This window comes from Entelurus aequoreus, linkage group LG19 (genome assembly GCF_033978785.1).
Source record: "Entelurus aequoreus isolate RoL-2023_Sb linkage group LG19, RoL_Eaeq_v1.1, whole genome shotgun sequence".
NCBI lineage: Eukaryota > Metazoa > Chordata > Actinopteri > Syngnathiformes > Syngnathidae > Entelurus > Entelurus aequoreus.
Window position 1 is genome coordinate 6,290,808 of NC_084749.1, and position 20,000 is coordinate 6,310,807.

A 20,000-nucleotide genomic window follows, 5' to 3' on the forward strand; every position below is an offset into this window, starting at 1 on the left:
CTTTTCACCAAAAATGTGATTCACGATTTTTGTGCCTTATGTAAATAATAATAATAATAATTCTGGCATATTTACTGCGATGCTTTTGCTTACATGTTGATCAAATAAAGTTATTAACATAGAGCTTCCTATGGGAGGCTTTACTTATTTATTGAATAAAATACTTCTGTAAACAAAAATGTAGCATAGCACCACAAACGAGTAATAAACACACTGCAAAAACTGAAATGTAAGTAAGATGTAATATCTCAAATAAGGGTGATATTTGCTTATTTTCTGTCTATTAAGATCATTCTTCTCACTAAGCAGATTTGATGTTAGAGTGTTTTACTTGTTTGAAGTGTTTTGCTCCTAAATGATGTCAGTAAGATATTGCATCTTGTTGCTGACATATGATGACCTATATTGAGTAAAACATGCTTGAAACTAGAATATCAACTGTTGTGTCATCAACACTCATTATTACTTTTTTAAAGTAATAATTTCTTATTTCAAGCATAAAAAAAAAAAAATCATGACTTTGACACAATTGTGTCTCATAATCAAAACAGATGACAGCCAAATGGACTTTGCTGTTTTATTTTCAATGAAACAATAGAAAACACGTACTCATATAGTAGTACACTTGGCACAGTACAGTAAATTGACAGTTAATATTTAAACATTTGACATTTCAAACTATTTTCAACAGAAATAGTTCATGCACATTCAGATAAATTCCTCAAAATTACAATTAAAAAAAAGTTTTCCCGGGGGCCGGGCTGTATATATGCACACTAATTGACTGAAAGAGCACGCACTTGGCGCGATGATGTCATGTTATCCATGGAGAAATGCATTGAGACCCCGAGAGTAACAAGCGCTTGCCTTTCCATTAAGAACAATAAATTAGTTTTTAGTATAAAAATGTAATGCCGAGCGCATATCATTATGTCAAGATAATGGCACTAGCATTTACTTCATTTAAGAATATTTTTCAACATATCCCTTTTTTTTCTACCATAAAAAGTGCACTTATTAGTGAGAATATACTTATTTTAAAGGCCTACTGAAATGAATTTTTTTTTATTTAAACGGGGATAGCAGATCCATTCTATGTGTCATACTTGATCATTTCGCGATATTGCCATATTTTTGCTGAAAGGATTTAGTAGAGAACATCGACGATAAAGTTCGCAACTTTTAGTCGCTGATAAAAAAAAGCCTTGCCTGTACCGGAAGTAGCGTGACGTCACAGGTTGAAAGGCTCCTCACATTTGCACATTGTTTACACCAGCAGTGAGAGCAATTCGGACCGAGAAAGCGACGATTACCCCATTAATTTGAGCCAGGATGAAAGATTCGTGGATGAGGAACGTGAGAGTGAAGGACTAGAGTGCAGTGCAGGACGCATCTTTTTTCGCTCTGACCGTAACTTAGGTACAAGATGGCTCATTGGATTCCACACTTTCTCCTTTTTCTATTGTGGATCACGGATTTGTATTTTAAACCACCTGGGATACTATATCCTCTTGAAAATGAGAGTCGAGAACGCGAAATGGACATTCACAGTGACTTTTATCTCCACGACAATACATCGGTGAAGCACTTTAGCTACGGGGCTAACGTGATAGCATCGTGCTTAACTGCAGATAGAAACAAAATAAATAAATCCCTGACTGGAAGGATAGACAGAAGATCAACAATACTATTAAACCATGGACATGTAACTACACGGTTAATAATTTCCAGCCTGGCGAAGCTTAAAAATGCTGTTGCTAACGACGCCATTGAAGCTAACTTAGCTACGGGACCTCACAGAGCTATGATAAAAACATTAGCTATCCACCTACGCCAGCCAGCCCTCATCTGCTCATCAACACCCGTGCTCACCTGCGTTCCAGCGATTGACGGAGCGACGAAGGACTTCACCCGATCATCGATGCGGTCGGCGGCTAGCGTCGGATAGCGCGTCTGCTATCCAAGTCAAAGTCCTCCTGGTTGTGTTGCTGCAGCCAGCCGCTAATACACCGATCCCACCTACAGCTTTCTTCTTTGCAGTCTTCATTGTTCATTAAACAAATTGCAAAAGATTCACCAACACAGATGTCCAGAATACTGTGGAATTATGAGATGAAAACGGAGCTTTTTTGTATTGGATTCAATGTGTCTGCATACTTCCTGTTTCAAGGATTGACGTCACGTGCATACGTCATCATACATAGACGTTTTCAACCGGAATTTTAACGGGAAATTTAAAATGTCACTTTATAAGTTAACCCGGCCGTATTGGCATGTGTTGCAATGTTAAGATTTCATCATTGATATATAAACTATCAGACTGCGTGGTCGCTAGTAGTGGCTTTCAGTAGGCCTTTAAAGTATTTTTGGGTTCATTGAGGTTAGCTAATTTGACTTGTTTTGGAAAGTCTTGACAAGCCAAATGTTCTATTGGCAGATCATTTTGCTTAGTTCAAATAAAATACCCCTACTTTTTGTATTTTCTTTTCTTGTTTTTGAACACTGACTTGTTGCAGTGTAATACATGTAGCGATTGCACAATGCATAGATACAAAAAAATCCACACAAAAACGTCAAATTGATACCATAGTTTGTCTCGTTGCAGATTTGGCTAAGCACGAGGTGGCGCATTTCCTGTTTTGTGTGGCCCGTATCTAAAAAATGTTACTTTTAAATTCCTTTTTGAGAAGCATTTTGTTTGAGTCATGTAAATAAATGTGACTGTCTTGCTGTTCCAGGAGAGGAACAAGGACGGCACCATTCATTACGCCCACCTGCCTCCGCCGTCCAAGGAGCAGGAGAAACGGCGTCTGGCCGCCCGGGGCTTCCTGCCGCCGCCGCAGGACGACTTCGCCGACCTGTGCAACCTCCCCAAACTCAACGAGGACAGCATCCTCGGCAACCTGCGCACGCGCTTCCGCAAGAAGAAGATCTACACGTACGCCGGCAGCATCCTCATCGCCATCAACCCCTTCAAGTTCCTGCCCATCTACAACCCCAAGTACGTCAAGCTGTACGAGAACCACCAGCTGGGCAAGCTGGAGCCGCACATCTTCGCCATCGCCGACGTGGCGTACTACGCCATGCTGCGCAAGAAGGTCAACCAGTGCATCGTCATCTCCGGGGAGAGCGGCTCGGGGAAGACGCAGAGCACCAACTTCCTCATCCACTGTCTGACGGCGCTCAGCCAGAAGGGCTACGCCAGCGGCGTGGAGAGGACCATCCTGGGCGCCGGGCCCGTCCTGGAGGTAAGGACCGTCTACTTGCTCTGGTTCTGGTCCCAGGACCGCTGTGTGTATTTACTCCCTCACTCCCGCAGGCTTCAAAGCGTAGGAAGGTAACAATAACACACCTTGTCAGCGTATTTGCTTGTTTTTGTTGTTTTGAAAACTGTTTTTAATGGATAATCAACAGCGAAAAATCCATCATTTAGCCGCACCGCTTTATAAGCCGCAGGCTTCAAAGCGTAGGAAGGTAACAATAACACACCTTGTCAGCGTATTTGCTTGTTTTTGTTGTTTTGAAAACGGTTTTTAATGGATAATCAACGGCGAAAAATCCATCATTTAGCCGCACCGCTTTATAAGCCGCAGGCTTCAAAGCGTAGGAAGATGGCGCCATAGCACAAACAATAACACACCTTGTCAGCGTATTTGCTTGTTTTTTTTTGTTTTGAAAACTGTTTTGTTTTGAAAACTGTTTTTAATGGCCATCAACGGCGAAAAATCCATCATTTAGCTGCACCGCTTTATAAGCCGCAGGCTTCAAAGCGTAGGAAGATGGCGCCATAGCACAAACAATAACACACCTTATCAGCGTATTTGCGTTTTTTGGGGGTTTTTTTGAAAACTTTTTTGTTTTGAAAACTGTTTTTAATGGATAATCAACAGCGAAAAATCCATCATTTAGCCACACCGCTTTATAAGCCGCAGGCTTCAAAGCGTAGGAAGATGGCGCCATAGCACAAACAATAACACACCTTGTCAGCGTATTTGCTTGTTTTTTTTTGTTTTGAAAACTGTTTTGTTTTGAAAACTGTTTTGTTTTGAAAACTGTTTTTAATGGCCATCAACGGCGAAAAATCCATCATTTAGCTGCACCGCTTTATAAGCCGCAGGCTTCAAAGCGTAGGAAGATGGCGCCATAGCACAAACAATAACACACCTTATCAGCGTATTTGCGTTTTTTTGTTTTTTTTTTAAAAACTTTTTTGTTTTGAAAACTGTTTTTAATGGATAATCAACAGCGAAAAATACATCATTTAGCCACACCGCTTTATAAGCCGCAGGCTTCAAAGCGTAGGAAGATGGCGCCATAGCACAAACAATAACACACCTTGTCAGCGTATTTGCTTGTTTTTTTTTGTTTTGAAAACTGTTTTGTTTTGAAAATTGTTTTGTTTTGAAAACTGTTTTTAATGGCCATCAACGGCAAAAAATCCATCATTTAGCTGCACCGCTTTCTAAGCCGCAGGCTTCAAAGCGTAGGAAGACACGTGTCTTCATCGTTTGTCCAAAGTGTAAACACAAGCAGAAGAAGATGTTGAGTTTCTTGAAGTTACTTAACAGTTCTTAGTTTGAAGGTTACGGTGGTTTGAGAAGAGGAAAAAAGAGAAGAGAGGAAATGTGTTTTCCAGGCATGTGATATTAAATACTTTACCATAAAGACCACGCTCAGAAAAAGGTAAAAAAAGGCCTTCTTAACCCTTTGTGACGTCCCTCCAAGTGGAGTAAATATCTTCTGCATAGCAATGAAGTAAACATCTGTCTTTACTTCACTACAACATCCCTCACACGAGTTCTACTGTGGTTCCTCCTGAGAGCCAGCGTCCTTTGTAGTGGACATTTTATGCTAAAATGTTTACTACTTTGGTGTGTTCAACCTTAATAATCATGGATTTTGATACTTGCCAACATCTTAGAAGTATGCTAACGTTAGCCTGCTAACATTTTATGCTACAATGTTTACTACTTTGGTGTGTTTAACCTTAAAAACCATGGATTTTGATACTTGCCACCATCTTAGAAGTATGCTAACATTAGCATGCTAACATATTATGCTAAATATTTTTTCTACTTTGGTGTGTTTAACCTTTAAAATCATGGATTTTGATACTTGCCACCATCTTAGAAGTATGCTAACATTAGCATGCTAACATTTTATGCTAAATATTTTTTCTACTTTGGTGTGTTTAACCTTTAAAATCATGGATTTTGATACTTGCCACCATCTTAGAAGTATGCTAACATTAGCATGCTAACATTTTATGCTAAATATTTTTTCTACTTTGGTGTGTTTGACCTTAAAAATCATGGATTTTGATACTTGCCACCATCTTAGAGGTATGCTAACATTAGCATGCTAACATTTTATGATAACATGTTTACTACTTTGGTGTGTTTAACCTTAAAAATCATGGATTTTGATACTTGCCACCATCTTAGAAGTATGCTAACATGTTATGCTAAAATGTTTACTACTTTGGTGTGTTCAACCTTAAAAATCATGGATTTTGATACTTGCCACCATCTTAGAAGTATGCTAACGTCAGCCTGCTAACATTTTATGCTACAATTTTTACTACTGTGGTGTGTTTAACCTTAAAAATCATGGATTTTGATACTTGCCACCATCTTAGAAGTATGCTAACATTTTATGCAAACATTTTTACTACTTTGGTGTGTTTAACCTAAGAATCATTGATTTTGATACTTGCCTCCATCTTAGAAGTATGCTAACATTAGTATGCTAATATTTTATGCAAAAATGTTTACTACTTTGGTGTGTTTAACCTTAAAAATCATGGATTTTGATACTTGCCACCATCTTAGAAGTATGCTAACATTAGCATGCTAACATTTTATGCTAAATATTTTTTCTACTTTGGTGTGTTTAACCTTTAAAATCATGGATTTTGATACTTGCCACCATCTTAGAAGTATGCTAACATTAGCATGCTAACATTTTATGCTAAATATTTTTTCTACTTTGGTGTGTTTAACCTTTAAAATCATGGATTTTGATACTTGCCACCATCTTAGAAGTATGCTAACATTAGCATGCTAACATTTTATGCTAAATATTTTTTCTACTTTGGTGTGTTTAACCTTTAAAATCATGGATTTTGATACTTGCCACCATCTTAGAAGTATGTTAACATTAGCATGCTAACATTTTATGCTAAATATTTTTTCTACTTTGGTGTGTTTGACCTTAAAAATCATGGATTTTGATACTTGCCACCATCTTAGAAGTATGCTAACATTAGCATGCTAACATTTTATGATAAAATGTTTACTACTTTGGTGTGTTTAACCTTAAAAATCATGGATTTTGATGCTTGCCACCATCTTAGAAGTATGCTAACATTTTATGCTAACATTTGTACTACTTTGGCGTTTTTGACCTTAAAAATCATGGATTTTGATACTTGCCACCATCTTAGAAGTATGCTAACATTAGCATGCTAACATTTTATGATAAAATTGTTACTACTTTGGTGTGTTTAACCTAAAAATCATGTATTTTGATACTTGCCACCATCTTAGAAGTATGCTAACTTCGTCTCCGATGGGATGCTAACGTTAGCATGCTAACATTAGTATGCCGACATTTTATGCTAGCATTTTGGCACATTTCATTTGTTTAAGCCTAAATATGGCTTTTGAAACTTGGCGCCGTCTTGCAACTATTTTAACTGTTCCCATTTTAACATGCTAACGTTAGCGTGTTATGATAGCATCCGTCAATCCACTGCACAGATAGCGGGCCCGCCAACATTTCTGTGTGAATTTTCAAGTTTCAATGCGGAGGATTGTTTATTGGCACTCAGCATGAAGGGTTGGAATTGCTGCTCACTGCTCCCCTCACCTCCCAGGGGGTGATCAAGGGTGATGGAATGCAGAGAATAATTTCGCCACACCTAGTGTGTGTGTGTGTGTGTGTGTGTGTGTGACTATCATTGGTACTTGAACTTGAACTTTATCACGAAGAAAGGCTCAGACGTGAAACTAAAAAGAGGTTTAAAAACGTGACGCTGCAGTTTTGCTCCAACACTGAAGAGCTTTTCAACGGGCGTGCGTCCGGAAAATGCTCTTAGCGCTGATCTGGAAGTAAGTCCGGCATATTTAGGGTTTGATATTGCGCAGTAAAGGGGCTAAAAATACCCCGTCTTATCCTGCAAAGCCACGCGTGGAATGTGTAAGAACTGAAGTGCTGAAAAGTGATCCTGGGTTGTCAAACGGCAGAAGTAGGAACCGTCGTTTGACACTGGACTTTTTGAGCCGTGACCTTCTCCGCTCACTGCCACTTTAGCACGCCGCTCTGTGACGTGTGTCAGTCTGTCCACGGTGACCAAGAATTTTTCCCCCTCCGTCAGCAGAGTTCTGCTCCCAGAAGCGGTCCCGTCCAGAAGTGTGGTTTGCGAACGGGAGACGAGGAGACGGCGCTCGTCAAGGGGCCGAGATGGAGTTCCTCTCGGGGCCAGTTTGTCATCGCTCCTGGCCGGCGAACAACGCCACGTCAAAGTTGAAGTTCAAAAGTGTTTCTGGCCTTTTTTCTCCTCGCTATTACAAGCAAAGGGATTTATTCTACGTGGGAAAACGTCTTTTGACGACAGCCGGCAGGACACGAAGAGCCAACGTGAACCTGGAGTCACTTTTAGAGAGGAAGCAATAAGTGTTGGAAGCATTATTAATTGAAGAAAAACATTTAACTTTAAAATTTTTGTGTGTGGTGGAAGTATTTTTTTTTTTTTTATTTAAAAAAAGATAATTATACATTTTTTGTGTGTGTGGTGAAAGTATTAATTTTTATTTTTATTTTTAGTAATTCTTTTTTAATTTAAAAAAAAAAAATTGTGTGTGGAAGTATTATTAATTTTTTTTTTTTTTAAATATAATAATTATACATTTTTTGTGTGTGTGGGGAAAGTATTAATTTTTATTTTTAGTAAAAAAAATTTAATTAAAAAAAAAAATTTGTGTGTGGAAGTATTATTAATTTTTTTTATTTAAAAAAAATAATTATCACTTTTTTTGTGTGTGTGTGGTGAAAGTATACATTTTTATTTTTTCTAATTTTTTTTGTGTGTGGTGGAAGTTTTTTTTTTTTTTTTATTAAAAAAAATAATTATCAAAAAAAAATGTGTGTGGTGAAAGTATTAATTTTAATTTTAATTTTTTGTAATTTTTTTTAAATTGTTTTGTGTGTGGTGGAATTATTAATTTTTTTATTAAAAAAATAAAAAAAAATGGATCTTTTTTTGGTGTGTGGTGAAAGTATCCATTTTTATTTTTAGTAATTCTTTTTTAATTTAAAAAAAAAATTGTGTGTGGAAGTATTAATTTTTTTATTTAAAAAAGATAATTATACATTTTTTGTGTGTGTGGGGAAAGTATTCATTTTTATTTTTAGTAATTTTTTTTTAATTAAAAAAAAAAATTGTGTGTGGAAGTATTATTAATTTTTTTTATTTAAAAAAAATAATTATCACTTTTTTTTGTGTGTGGTGGAAGTATTTATTTTTTTTTATTAAAAAAAATAATTATCAAAAAAAAAATTGTGTGGTGAAAGTATTAATTTTAATTTTTTGTAATTTTTTTAAAATTGTTTTTGTGTGTGGTGGAAGTATTAATTTTTTTATTTAAAAAAAAAATGTATCTTTTTTTTGTGTGTGGTGAAAGTATCAATTTTTATTTTTTGTAATTTTTTTGTAATTGTTTTTGTGCGGTGGAAGTATTAATTTTTTTATTTAAAAAAATGAAATAAGTATCACATTTTTTTTGTGTGTGGTGAAAGTATAAATACTTTTTTTTATTTTTTTTATTCATTTTTTTGTGTGTGGTGAAGTGTTATTAATCTTGTAAGTTAAGTTAAAGTAAAGTACCAGTGACTGTCACACAAACACACACTAGGTGTGGCAAAATGTGTCCTCTGCATTTGACCCATCCCCTTATTCACCCCCTGGGAGGTGAGGGGAGCAGTGAGCAGCAGCGGTGGCCACACCCGGGAATCATTTTTGGTGATTTAACCCCCAATTCCAAGCCTGGATGCTGAGTGCCAAGCAGGGAGGTAATGGCTCCCATTTTTATAGTCTTTGGTATGACTCGGCCGGGGTTTGAACTCACCACCTACCCATCTCAGGGCGGACACTCTAACCACAAGGCCACTTCTTTTTTATTTATTTTTTTGCGTGTGGTGGAAGTGTTATTAATTTTTTATTTATTTATAAAAAAAAATGTGCGTGTGGTGGAGGTATGTTCCCACTGCAGTTTGGACAAGTTGGGATTCAAACTGTGTCAAGATTTGTTTTCAGCAAGTTTGCCGCAACAAAAGGTTGTACTTCCTGTATTGGATACTGATCACATTACAATGCGTGGAAGCCTGTGGCTGTAGGCGAGCTCCCCCGACTCCGGCTCACATTTTGAGGGGATGAGATCCCTATTTGTAGCAAAGCAGCCGTCCCACTTTGGTCTTCTACTGTTTCCGGGCTATTTCCGTCCGCTCGGATCCGTCACGGGCCCAACTAATGGCGCACTGGGGGCCGCACACTGACTAATTCAAGCGAGCGGGGGCCTTTTTGATATTTTTCACTTTCACAAACAATTGAATATATATATTTTTTTATACTTTTAGGTCTCCAAATCAAGTTTGGTCCCGCCTTGAAAATGTAAAAAAATACATTATTATTAGGGATGTCCGATAATATGCGTTAAAATGTAATATCGGAAATTATCGGTATCGGTTTTTTTATTATCTGTATCGGGTTTTTTTTGTGTTTTTTTAAAATTAAATCAACATAAAAAACACAAGATACACTTATTAAAAAAAAAAAACGAGAGCTCCCATCTTTTCTTGTCACACATCATCATAATAACAATAATTTTATTTTCTTGTTTTTATTTTAAATTTTTATTGTATTTAGTTTCTTTTAAATTCAGTATAGAATTATATAGATTTCCTAGAGCACACAGAAAGATTGGAGTTGCATTTTTTGAAGGTTTGGGTGGGTGTCTTGTAAGGCTGCAGCTAACGATTATTTTTCTATCGATTAATCTATAAATTATTTTTTTTTTCGATTAATCGGTTAATCTATAGATTATTTTTTTCGATTAATCTATAGATTATTTTTCCTTTTACCGATTATTTTTTTATTCAAAATGAAGATGAAAAAATAAATGTAGGTCCGTTTTTTCAAAAGGCATGGCTTTTATTTACAAAAAAAAAGAAGTATGGCCACTCAGTCAACATTGACAACAACATGACTAAATATTCTGTAACAATGTAAACATTTAAAACTTTTAACATTTAACAAAATTAAAAGTAGCTTATTTGCTTTTTAATGTGCAAATATAAAAGTCAACATCCAGTGCAAATCTTAATATTCTGCAATAGTATAAGCATTTCAAAAGTAAAAGTATTGCTTATTTTGCTTAAAAATGTGCAAAAATAAAGATAAACATCCAATACAAAAAAGTGTAAAACGAAATATTCTGTAACAACAGTGTAAACATTTCAACAAAAGTGAAAGTATTGCTTATTTGCTAAAATGTGCAAAAATAAAGATAAGCATCCAATACAAAAAAGTGCCAATCTAAATATTCTGGAGCACTGTAAACATTAAGTATTGCTTTTAAAATGTGCAAAATAAACATCCAGTCCAACACAGTACACAATAACCAATTCTACTCATTCCAGTGAGTGACAAACAGTTGTAATAAAGAAAGGTTAGCATGTCTACATGCTCTGCTTCTTTTCTTGTTTACAATATTCCCAGCAGCTGAAAATAGGCGCTCAGAAGGGGTCGATGTATTAGAGACATGAAACAAATACCTCTACGTAGGTCTCGCCTAGACCTACATTTCATAGATTGACATCCTTCACCAAAAATCAACAGGAAGTTAGCTATTCCTCCTTCAAAACAACATTTTTGTTACAACCGGTCACCAAACATCAAACATTATCTCCTCTGAGCGCGTTTGTCGTTTCGGCTTCAAACTGCTACAGGAGAGAGATTGAACCCTTCTGATTAAAAGTTCTGTACGGCTTTTTGATACGTTTACGAGCCTTCACAGACCCGCAGCACTAAAGTTGCTTCGCTGCTGTGATTTTACGCGCCTTCAAAGAAAATAACCACTGTGCCGCGGCACCTAGGAAAAAGACACAGACACAACTTCCTCTAACTCCCAGTACGAATATCGTAGAGACACGAAACAAAAACCTCTATGTAGGTCTCACTCAGGACTACCACTGGACAGAAGTATTGGGACACCTAGGACTAGCACCTGCCAAAATGCGGACCCGACCAACACTGCTTGCAGCTTTTATTATATTCATTATTATTATTCAACTACGTAATGAAGAGGGCCGCAGTTTCAAGACCTCAGGGACCAAACATCAAAATGTGGATGTTTTGTGTTACCCCCCCCCCCCGGTACTTGCTACTTGCCCTCCATTGTGCAGAGGATGCAATTGTAAGGTTAAATGATTTTTAAAAACTGGTCTAACTGGTTGATCCTTCATGTTCTTTTGTGTCTTGTTTTCCTTTTAACTCCCTTTTGTGGACACGCATGATAGTCAACTGCTGCTTTAAAGATGGCACACACACATTAAAGATGACACACACCCACACAAGAAGCCAGGTTATGCATTATGCTGCCCCGAGTCCAGACTACCCAGGAAGTCCCGGCCATCCGGAAACCTTATTTAACAGGAAGCGGCTACGACATGGGAAGTAACGGTAGTGGTTCTCCTTCGTTTTGTTGCCGGGAGCCTTAGGGGGGTGTGGACAGACCCGACTATTGTGTTGTATTGTTCAGGAAGTGCAGAGGAGAACTATTGTTTATATCCCAACCTGGACATTAAAAAAACGGACTTTATTCAGCTTCAGTCGCCACATCTTTGGTGGAGGTTGAAAGTAATAATAATAATTAAAGCTGCAAGCAGCGTTGGTCGGGTCTGCATTTTGGCAGGTGCTAGTCCTAGGTGTCCCAATACTTTTGTCCAGTGGTAGTCCTGAGTGAGACCTACATAGAGGTTTTTGTTTCGTGTCTCTACGATATTCGTACTGGGAGTTAGAGGAAGTTGTGTCTGTGTCTTTTTCCTGGGTGTTGCGGCACAGTGGTTGTTTTCTTTGAAGGCTCGTAAAATCAAAACGGTAGCACGTATCAAAACGCCGTCCACAACTTTTAATCAGAAGGGTTCAATCTCTCTCCTGTAGCAGTTTGAAGCCGAAACGACAAACGCCCTCGGAGGAGATAACGTTTGATGTTTGGTGACCGGTTTTAACAAAAATGTTGTTTTGAAGGAGGGATAGCAAACTTCCTGTTGATTTTTGCTGAAGGATGTCAATCTATCAAATGTAGGTCTAGGCAAGACCTACATAGAGGTATTTGTTTCATGTCTCTAAGACGTTCCTACCGGAAGTTACAAGCAGTTTTGTCTGAGTTTTCCTCTAAAAAGCAGTTTTGTCTCGGTTTTATTCAAAATTGCGCGAGCTTTGGGGTTCGTTTTTTTTTTTAGATCGCAATTTCCAGCAGTCCTGATGTGTGTGAGAATTTTGGTGAGTTTTGAAGTATTTTAAGGGGGTCAAATTACAGCTCAAAGAGGCAAAAATGAGTTTTTTTAGTACAATTTTGTCTTGAAGGGGAAATTGCCAACTTCCTGTTGGTTTTTGCCCGAGGATGTAAAATTATGAAATGTAGGTCTAAGTCTGACCTACATAGAGGTTTTTGTTTCATGTCTCTACGACCTTCCTAGTGGGAGTTACAGGCAGTTTGTTTTTGTTTTTTCCTAGGGGGCGCTAGAGCGCAATTTTGATTTTTGGGGTTTGGTTTTTTTATTAACTTGCAATTTTCGCAGATCCTGATGTGTGTGTCAAATTTGGTGAGTTTTGAAGCATGTTAAGTGGGTCAAATTGCAGCTCGAAGAGGCGGCCGGTATAATAATAATAAACATTACAATAACAATAGGTTCCTTTGTACCCTGTACTAAGGACTCCCACAGGGAGTCCTTAGTACAGGGTACATGCGGACCCTAATAATAGATTTTATTTGTAAAAAGCACTTTACATTGAGCAAACAACCTCAAAGCGCTACAGTGTATTAAAGAAGTAAATAAAAAAGATAATACAAATAAAAACTAGAACTAGTATGCATAATATCTAAAAAATAATAATAATAAAAAACAGAAAATATCAGTAATAATAATAATAATAATGGATTCGATTTATATAGCGCTTTTCTAGACACTCAAAGCGCTTCACAGCTGGTGGTGGTAAGCTACATTTGTAGCCACAGCTGCCCTAGGGTAGACTGACGGAAGCGTGGCTGACAGTTTGCGCCTCCGACCACCACCTAATAATAGTAATAATAATAATAATAATAGATTTTAATTGTAAAAAGCATTTTACATTGAGCAAACAACCTCAAAGTGCTACAGTGTATTTAAAAATTTTTTTTTTTTTAAATGATTTAAAAAAAAAAAACTAGAACAGCCTAATAGCTAGAACTAGTATGCATATATATATATATATATATATATATATATATATATATATATATATATATATATATTAGGGATGTCCGATAATGGCTTTTTGCCGATATTCCGATATTGTCCAACTCTTTAATTACCGATACCTATATCAACCGATATATGCAGTCGTGGAATTAACACATTATTATGCCTAATTTGGACAACCAGGTATGGTGAAGATAAGGTACTTTTTAAAAAAATTTGTAAAATAAGATAAATAAATTAAAAACATTTTCTTGAATAAAAAAGAAAGTACAACAATATAAAAACAGTTACATAGAAACTTGTAATGAATGAAAATGAGTAAAATGAAGTGTTAAAGGTTAGTACTATTAGTGGAGCAGCAGCACGCACAATCATGTGTGCTTACGGACTGTATCCCTTGCAGACTGTATTGATATATATTGATATATAATGTAGGAAGCAGAATATTAATAACAGAAAGAAAGGGAGGTTTTTTGGGTTGGTGCCCTAATTGTAAGTGTATCTTGTGTTTTTTATGTGGATTTAATAAAAAAATAAAAATAAAAAAAATAAAAAACGATACCGATAATAAAAAAAACGATACCGATAATTTCCGATATTACATTTTAACGCATATATCGGCCGATAATATCGGCAGGCCAATATTATCGGACATCTGTAATATATATATATATATATATATATATATATATATATATATATATATATATATATATATATATATATATATATATATATATATATATATATATATATAAAGGCTTTTTTAAAAAGATGGGTTTTTAAGCCTTTTTTAAAAGCATCCACAGTCTGTGGTGCCCTCAGGTGGTCAGGGAGAGCGTTCCACAGACTGGGAGCGGCGGAGCAGAAAGCCCGGTCTCCCATTGTTCGTAGCTTTGTCCTCAGAGGTTGGAGGAGGTTAGCCTGTCCGGAGCGGAGGTGTCGTGTGGAGGATTTGGGGGTGAGCAGTTCTTTGAGGTAAAGGGGGGCATTTCCATGGAGGCCATACTTGCCAACCTTAAGACCTCCAAATTCGGGAGATGGGGGGTGGGGGGTTGGTGTTAGCAGGGGGTGTATATTGTAGCGTCCCGGAAGAGTTGGTGCTGCAAGGGATTCTGGGTATTTGTTCTGTTGCGTTTATGTCGTGTTAGGGTGCGGATGTTCTCCCGAAATGTGTTTGTCATTCTTGTTTGGTGTGGGTTCACAGCGTGGCGCATGTTTGTAACCGTGTTAAAGTTCTTTATACGGCCACCCTCGGTGTGACCTGTATGGCTGTTGACCAAGTATGCTTGCATTCGCTTGTGCGTGTGTCAAGCCGTAGATAGTATGTGACTGGGCAAAGGCAGCGCCTTTAAGGATTAATTGGCGCTCTGTAAATGTTCCTGCGTCCGTGTACACAGCGGCGTTTTAGAAAGTCACACATTTTACTTTTGGAAACCCATACCGATAATCTCGAAACCGATACGGATAATTTCCGATATTACTTTTTAAAGCATTTATCCCTAATAAAAAGATAATAAAAATAAAAACTAGAACCGCCTTATAGCTAGAACTAGTATGCATACATCTAAAAAATAAATAAGGGTTTTTAAGCCTTTTTTAAAAGCATCCACAGTCTGTGGTGCCCTCAGGTGGTCAGGGAGAGTGTTCCACAGACTGGTAGCGGCGGAGCAGAAATCCCGGTCTCCCATTGTTCGTAGCTTTGTTCTCTGAGGTTGGAGGAGGTTAGCCTGGTTTCGTGTGGAGGATTTGGGGGTGAGCAGTTCTTTGAGGTAGAGGAGGGCATTTCCATGGAGGCACTGGTGGGTTAGTAGGTATTCAATCCTGAGTGGAACAGGAAGCCAGTGAAGGGATTTGAGAAGTGGTGTGATGTGGTATTTCCGCACTGTCATCAGGATCCTAGCAGCTCTATTCTGTAAGTACTGCAGCTTCTGGATCTTCTTGCTGGGGATCCCCACAAGAAGTGAGTTGCAGGAGTCTAGCCTTTAACAAATAACCACACAGATGTATCAATCCATGCATGATCCCAGTCAAGCATGTAGCAACATGCTGCAGCCATCTTCCAGGCCTATTTGTGGCACTTGGACCACAGCTGGGGCCTTGATGTGGTCCACAATTAGACATGGGTGGGGCTGCTCGGAATGGCTCCGGTCTGGTAAAACATTACACCGCATCTGACATGTTTGTGGAGCTTCCCGTCCTACTTGGCACGCTGGAGGGCCGATACATGGAGGACTGCACCGCTCGTCCATTGCGGTCCCCTCCAAGGTTTCTCATTGTTATCCCTTTGGGTTGAGTTTTTTCCTTGCCCTGATGTGGGATCTGAGCCCAGGTGGCTTGTGCAGCCCTTTGAGACACTCGTGATTTAGGGCTATATAAGTAAACATTGATTGATTGACTGCATGATATCGAGAAGCAATATTTGTGAATCGCAGTTTTTTTCAATTCTTTGGGGCAATTTTCCACTTTGTTTAGGGCAATGTTTAGCACATGAAGAAATCACATTGTTTTATTATCATTAGGGTGCATAGTAGGGCTGTCAATTTATTTTTATTTTTTTTTTAAATAAATCGAGATTATTATTTATAATGATTCTTAATCGACTCAAAAATAATCAGAGATCAAATTAAAAAAAAAAAAATTCAATCTGTTTGTCCTGTGGAATTAAATATAAGATTTAAAAAAAGCTTGATTTACAAAAATATATAATAACCGAATTAATCGCGGTTGTTATTTGTAACCATTCTTAATCGAGTCCGAAAAATAAATTAAAAAAAATTTTTTTTTTTCCAATCTGTGCGTAGTAGGGCTGTCAATTTTTTTTTATTTTTTTTAAATAAATCCCGATTATTATTTATAACGATTCTTAATCGACTCAAAAATAATCAAAGATCGAATTTAAAAAATAAAAAAAATAAAATCTCATATTTAATTCCACAGGAATTAAATATGAGATTTTAAAAAAAAAGCTCGATTTACAAAACCCTCTATTTGCAAACCTTTTTGATTTACAAACTTTTAAACTCAGCCAAAATTGCTGACGTGTGCCAACCATAGGGGTGCCAAAATTGTTTTAATTTTTTTCCTAATTAATCGCGGTTGTTATTTGTAACCATTGTTAATCGAGTCCGAAAAATCAAAAATCACTGAAAAAAATTTATTTTATTTTTTTCCAATCTGTGCGAAGTAGGGCTGTCAATTTTTATTAAAAAAAAAAAAATCCAGATTATTATTTATAACGATTCTTAATCGACTCAAAAATAATCACAGATCGAATTTAAAAAATAAAAAATAAAAAAATTCCTGTGGAATTAAATATAAGATTAAAAAAAAAAGCTCAATTTACAAAACCCTCTATTTGCAAACCTTTTTGATTTACAAACTTTTAGACCCAGCCAAAATTGCTGACGTGTGCCAACCATAGGGGTGCCAAATTTTTATTTTTTTTCCCGAATTAATCGCGGTTGTTATTTGTAACCATTCTTAATCGAGTCCGAAAAATCAAAAATCACTAAAAAAAATTATTTTATTTTTTTCCAATCTGTGCGAAATAGGGCTGTAAATTGTTATTTTAAAAAAAAAAATCCAGATTATTATTTATAACGATTCTTAATCGACTCAAAAATAATCAAAGTTCAAATTTAAAAATTTAAAAAATAAAAATCTTATATTTCATTCCTGTGGAATTAAATATAAGATTAAAAAAAAAAGCTCGATTTACAAAACCCTCTATTTGCAAACCTTTTTGATTTACAAACTTTTAGACCCAGCCAAAATTGCTGACGTGTGCCAACCATAGGGGTGCCAAATTTTTTATTTTATTTTCCGAATTAATCGCGGTTGTTATTTGTAACCATTCTTAACCGAGTCCGAAAAATCCAAAATCACTAAAAAAATGTATTTTATTTTTTTTCAAACTGTGCGAAGTAGGGCTGTCAATTTTTTTTTTTTTTTTAATAAATCGCAATTATTATTTATAACGATTCTTAATCGACTCAAAAATAATCAAAGATCGAAATAAAAAAAATTAAAAATGTCAAGTTGTTTGTCCTGTGGAATTAAATATAAGATTTTAAAAAAGCTCGATTTATAAAACTCTCTATTTGCAAACCTTTTGATTTACGAACTTTTACACCCAGCCAAAATTGCTGACGTGTGCCAACCATAGGGGTGCCAAAACAATTTTTATTTTTTTTAATTAATCGTGGTTCTTATTTGTAACCATTCTTAATGGAGTCCGAAAAATCAAGAGAAAAAAAAATTATTATTATTATTTTTATTTCCAATCTGTGCGTAGTAGAGCTGTCAAATTTTTTTATTTTTTATTTTTTTAATAAATCGCGATTATTATTTATAACGATTCTTAATCGACTCAAAAATAATCAAAGATCAAATTAAAAAATTTAAAAATGTAAATGTGTTTGTCCTGTGGAATTAAATATAAGATTTAAAAAAAGCTTGATTTACAAAACCCTCTATTTGCAAACCTTTTGATTTACAAACTTTTAGACCCAGCCAAAAATGCTGACGTGTGCCAACCATAGGGGTGCCCAAAAAAATAAAAAATCTGAATTAATCGCGGTTGTTATTTGTAACCAATCTTAATAGAGTCCGAAAAATCAAATAAAAAAAATTATTATTATTTTTTTTTTTTTCCAATCTGTACGTAGTAGGGCTGTCAAAAAATGTTTTTTGTTTTTTTTAAATAAATCCGCATTATTATATATAACAATTCTTAATCGACTCAAAAATAATCAAAGATTGAATTTAAAAAAACGTCAATCGGTTTGTCCTGTGGAATTAAATATAAGATTAAAAAAAAGCTTGATTTACAAAACCCTCTATTTGCAAACCTTTTGATTTACGAACTTTTAGACCCAGCCAAAAATGCTGACGTGTGCCAACCATAGGGGTGCCAAAAAAAAAAAAAAAATCAAAATTAATCGCGGTTCTTATTTGTAACCAATCTTAATAGAGTCCGAAAAATCAAAAATCAATTAAAAAAAATTATTATTATTATTATTTCTTTTCTTTTTTTCAATCTGTACGTAGTAGGGCTGTCAAAAAGTTGTTTTTTTTTTTTTAAATAAATCGCGATTTTTATTTATAACAATTCTTAATCGACTCAAAAATAATCAAAGATCGAATTTAAAAAAATGTCAATCTGTTTGTCCTGTGGAATTAAATATAAGATTAAAAAAAAGCTTGATTTACAAAACCCTCTATTTACAAACCTTTTGATTTATGAACTTTTAGACCCAGCCAAAAATGCTGACGTGTGCCAACCATAGGGATGCCAAAAAAATGTTTTGTTTTTTTAATTAATCGTGGTTCTTATTTGTAACCAATCTTAATCGAGTCCGAAAAATAAAAAATCAATTAAAAAAAATTATTCTTTTCTTTTCTTTTTTTCAATGTGTGCGTAATAGGGCTGTCAAAAAGTTTTTTTTGTTTTTTTTAAATAAATCGCGATTATTATTTATAACAATTCTTAATCGACTCAAAAATAATCAAAGATCGAATTTTAAAAAATAAAAAATGTCAATCTGTTTGTCCTGTGGAATTAAATGTAAGATTTAAAAAAAGCTTGATTTACAAAACCCTCTATTTGCAAACCTTTTGATTTACAAACTTTTAGACCCAGCCAAAAATGCTAACGTGTGCCAACCATAGGGGTGCCAAAAAAAAGTTTTGTTTTTTTAATTAATCGTGGTTCTTATTTGTAACCAATCTTAATCGAGTCCGAAAAATAAAAAATCAATAAAAAAAAAATATTATTTTCTTTTCTTTTCTTTTTTTCAATGTGTGCGTAGTAGGGCTGTCAAAAAGTTTTTTGTTTTTTAAAAAAAAATTGTGATTATTATTTATAACAATTCTTAATCGACTCAAAAATAATCAAAGATCGAATTTAAAAAAATAAAAAATGTCAATCTGTTTGTCCTGTGGAATTAAATATAAGATTTAAAAAAAGCTTGATTTACAAAACCCTCTATTTGCAAACCTTTTGATTTACGAACTTTTAGACCCAGCCAAAAATGCTAACGTGTGCCAACCATAGGGGTGCCAAAAAAAAAAATAATCCTGAATTAATCGCGGTTCTTAATTGTAACGATTCTTAATCGAGTCGGAAAAATTTCAAATCAATATAAAAAAAAAATTATATTATTAATTTTTTTTTCCAATCTGTCCTGTCCAGCCACTCAGACAAATCATATAGTTGATGTAGTTGATCATATAGAAAAGAGAAGTGTTGGATACGTCTCTTGTTGCCTTATTTGTATTTGACTTTATTTAATGTTTGGGAAGAATTTTATTAAACAAAACCAGTTTTTTTTTAAAGTAATATAGACATTTATCAGAGTTGTTTATCTTTTTTACGAAGGAATTGTGGTTAATCATTTAAGATGGCATCCAATGGTATTAAAGAAGTATTGATTTAGAACCGAGAATCTGTTTGAATTGAGAATCGATTCTGAATC

General features: G+C 35.4%; 1 protein-coding gene across 8 annotated transcripts in view; it reads left to right on the forward strand.

Annotated features, from left to right (window-relative positions):
- Window positions 1-20,000, forward strand: part of si:zfos-588f8.1 — a 207,002-nt gene that overhangs the window by 75,246 nt on the left and 111,756 nt on the right. For all 8 annotated transcript variants that reach the window (XM_062027755.1, XM_062027759.1, XM_062027754.1 and 5 more), the window contains one exon: window positions 2,739-3,248. In XM_062027755.1, coding sequence (XP_061883739.1) covers window positions 2,739-3,248 — 510 coding nt within the window. The remainder of the gene's footprint in view (window positions 1-2,738; window positions 3,249-20,000) is intronic.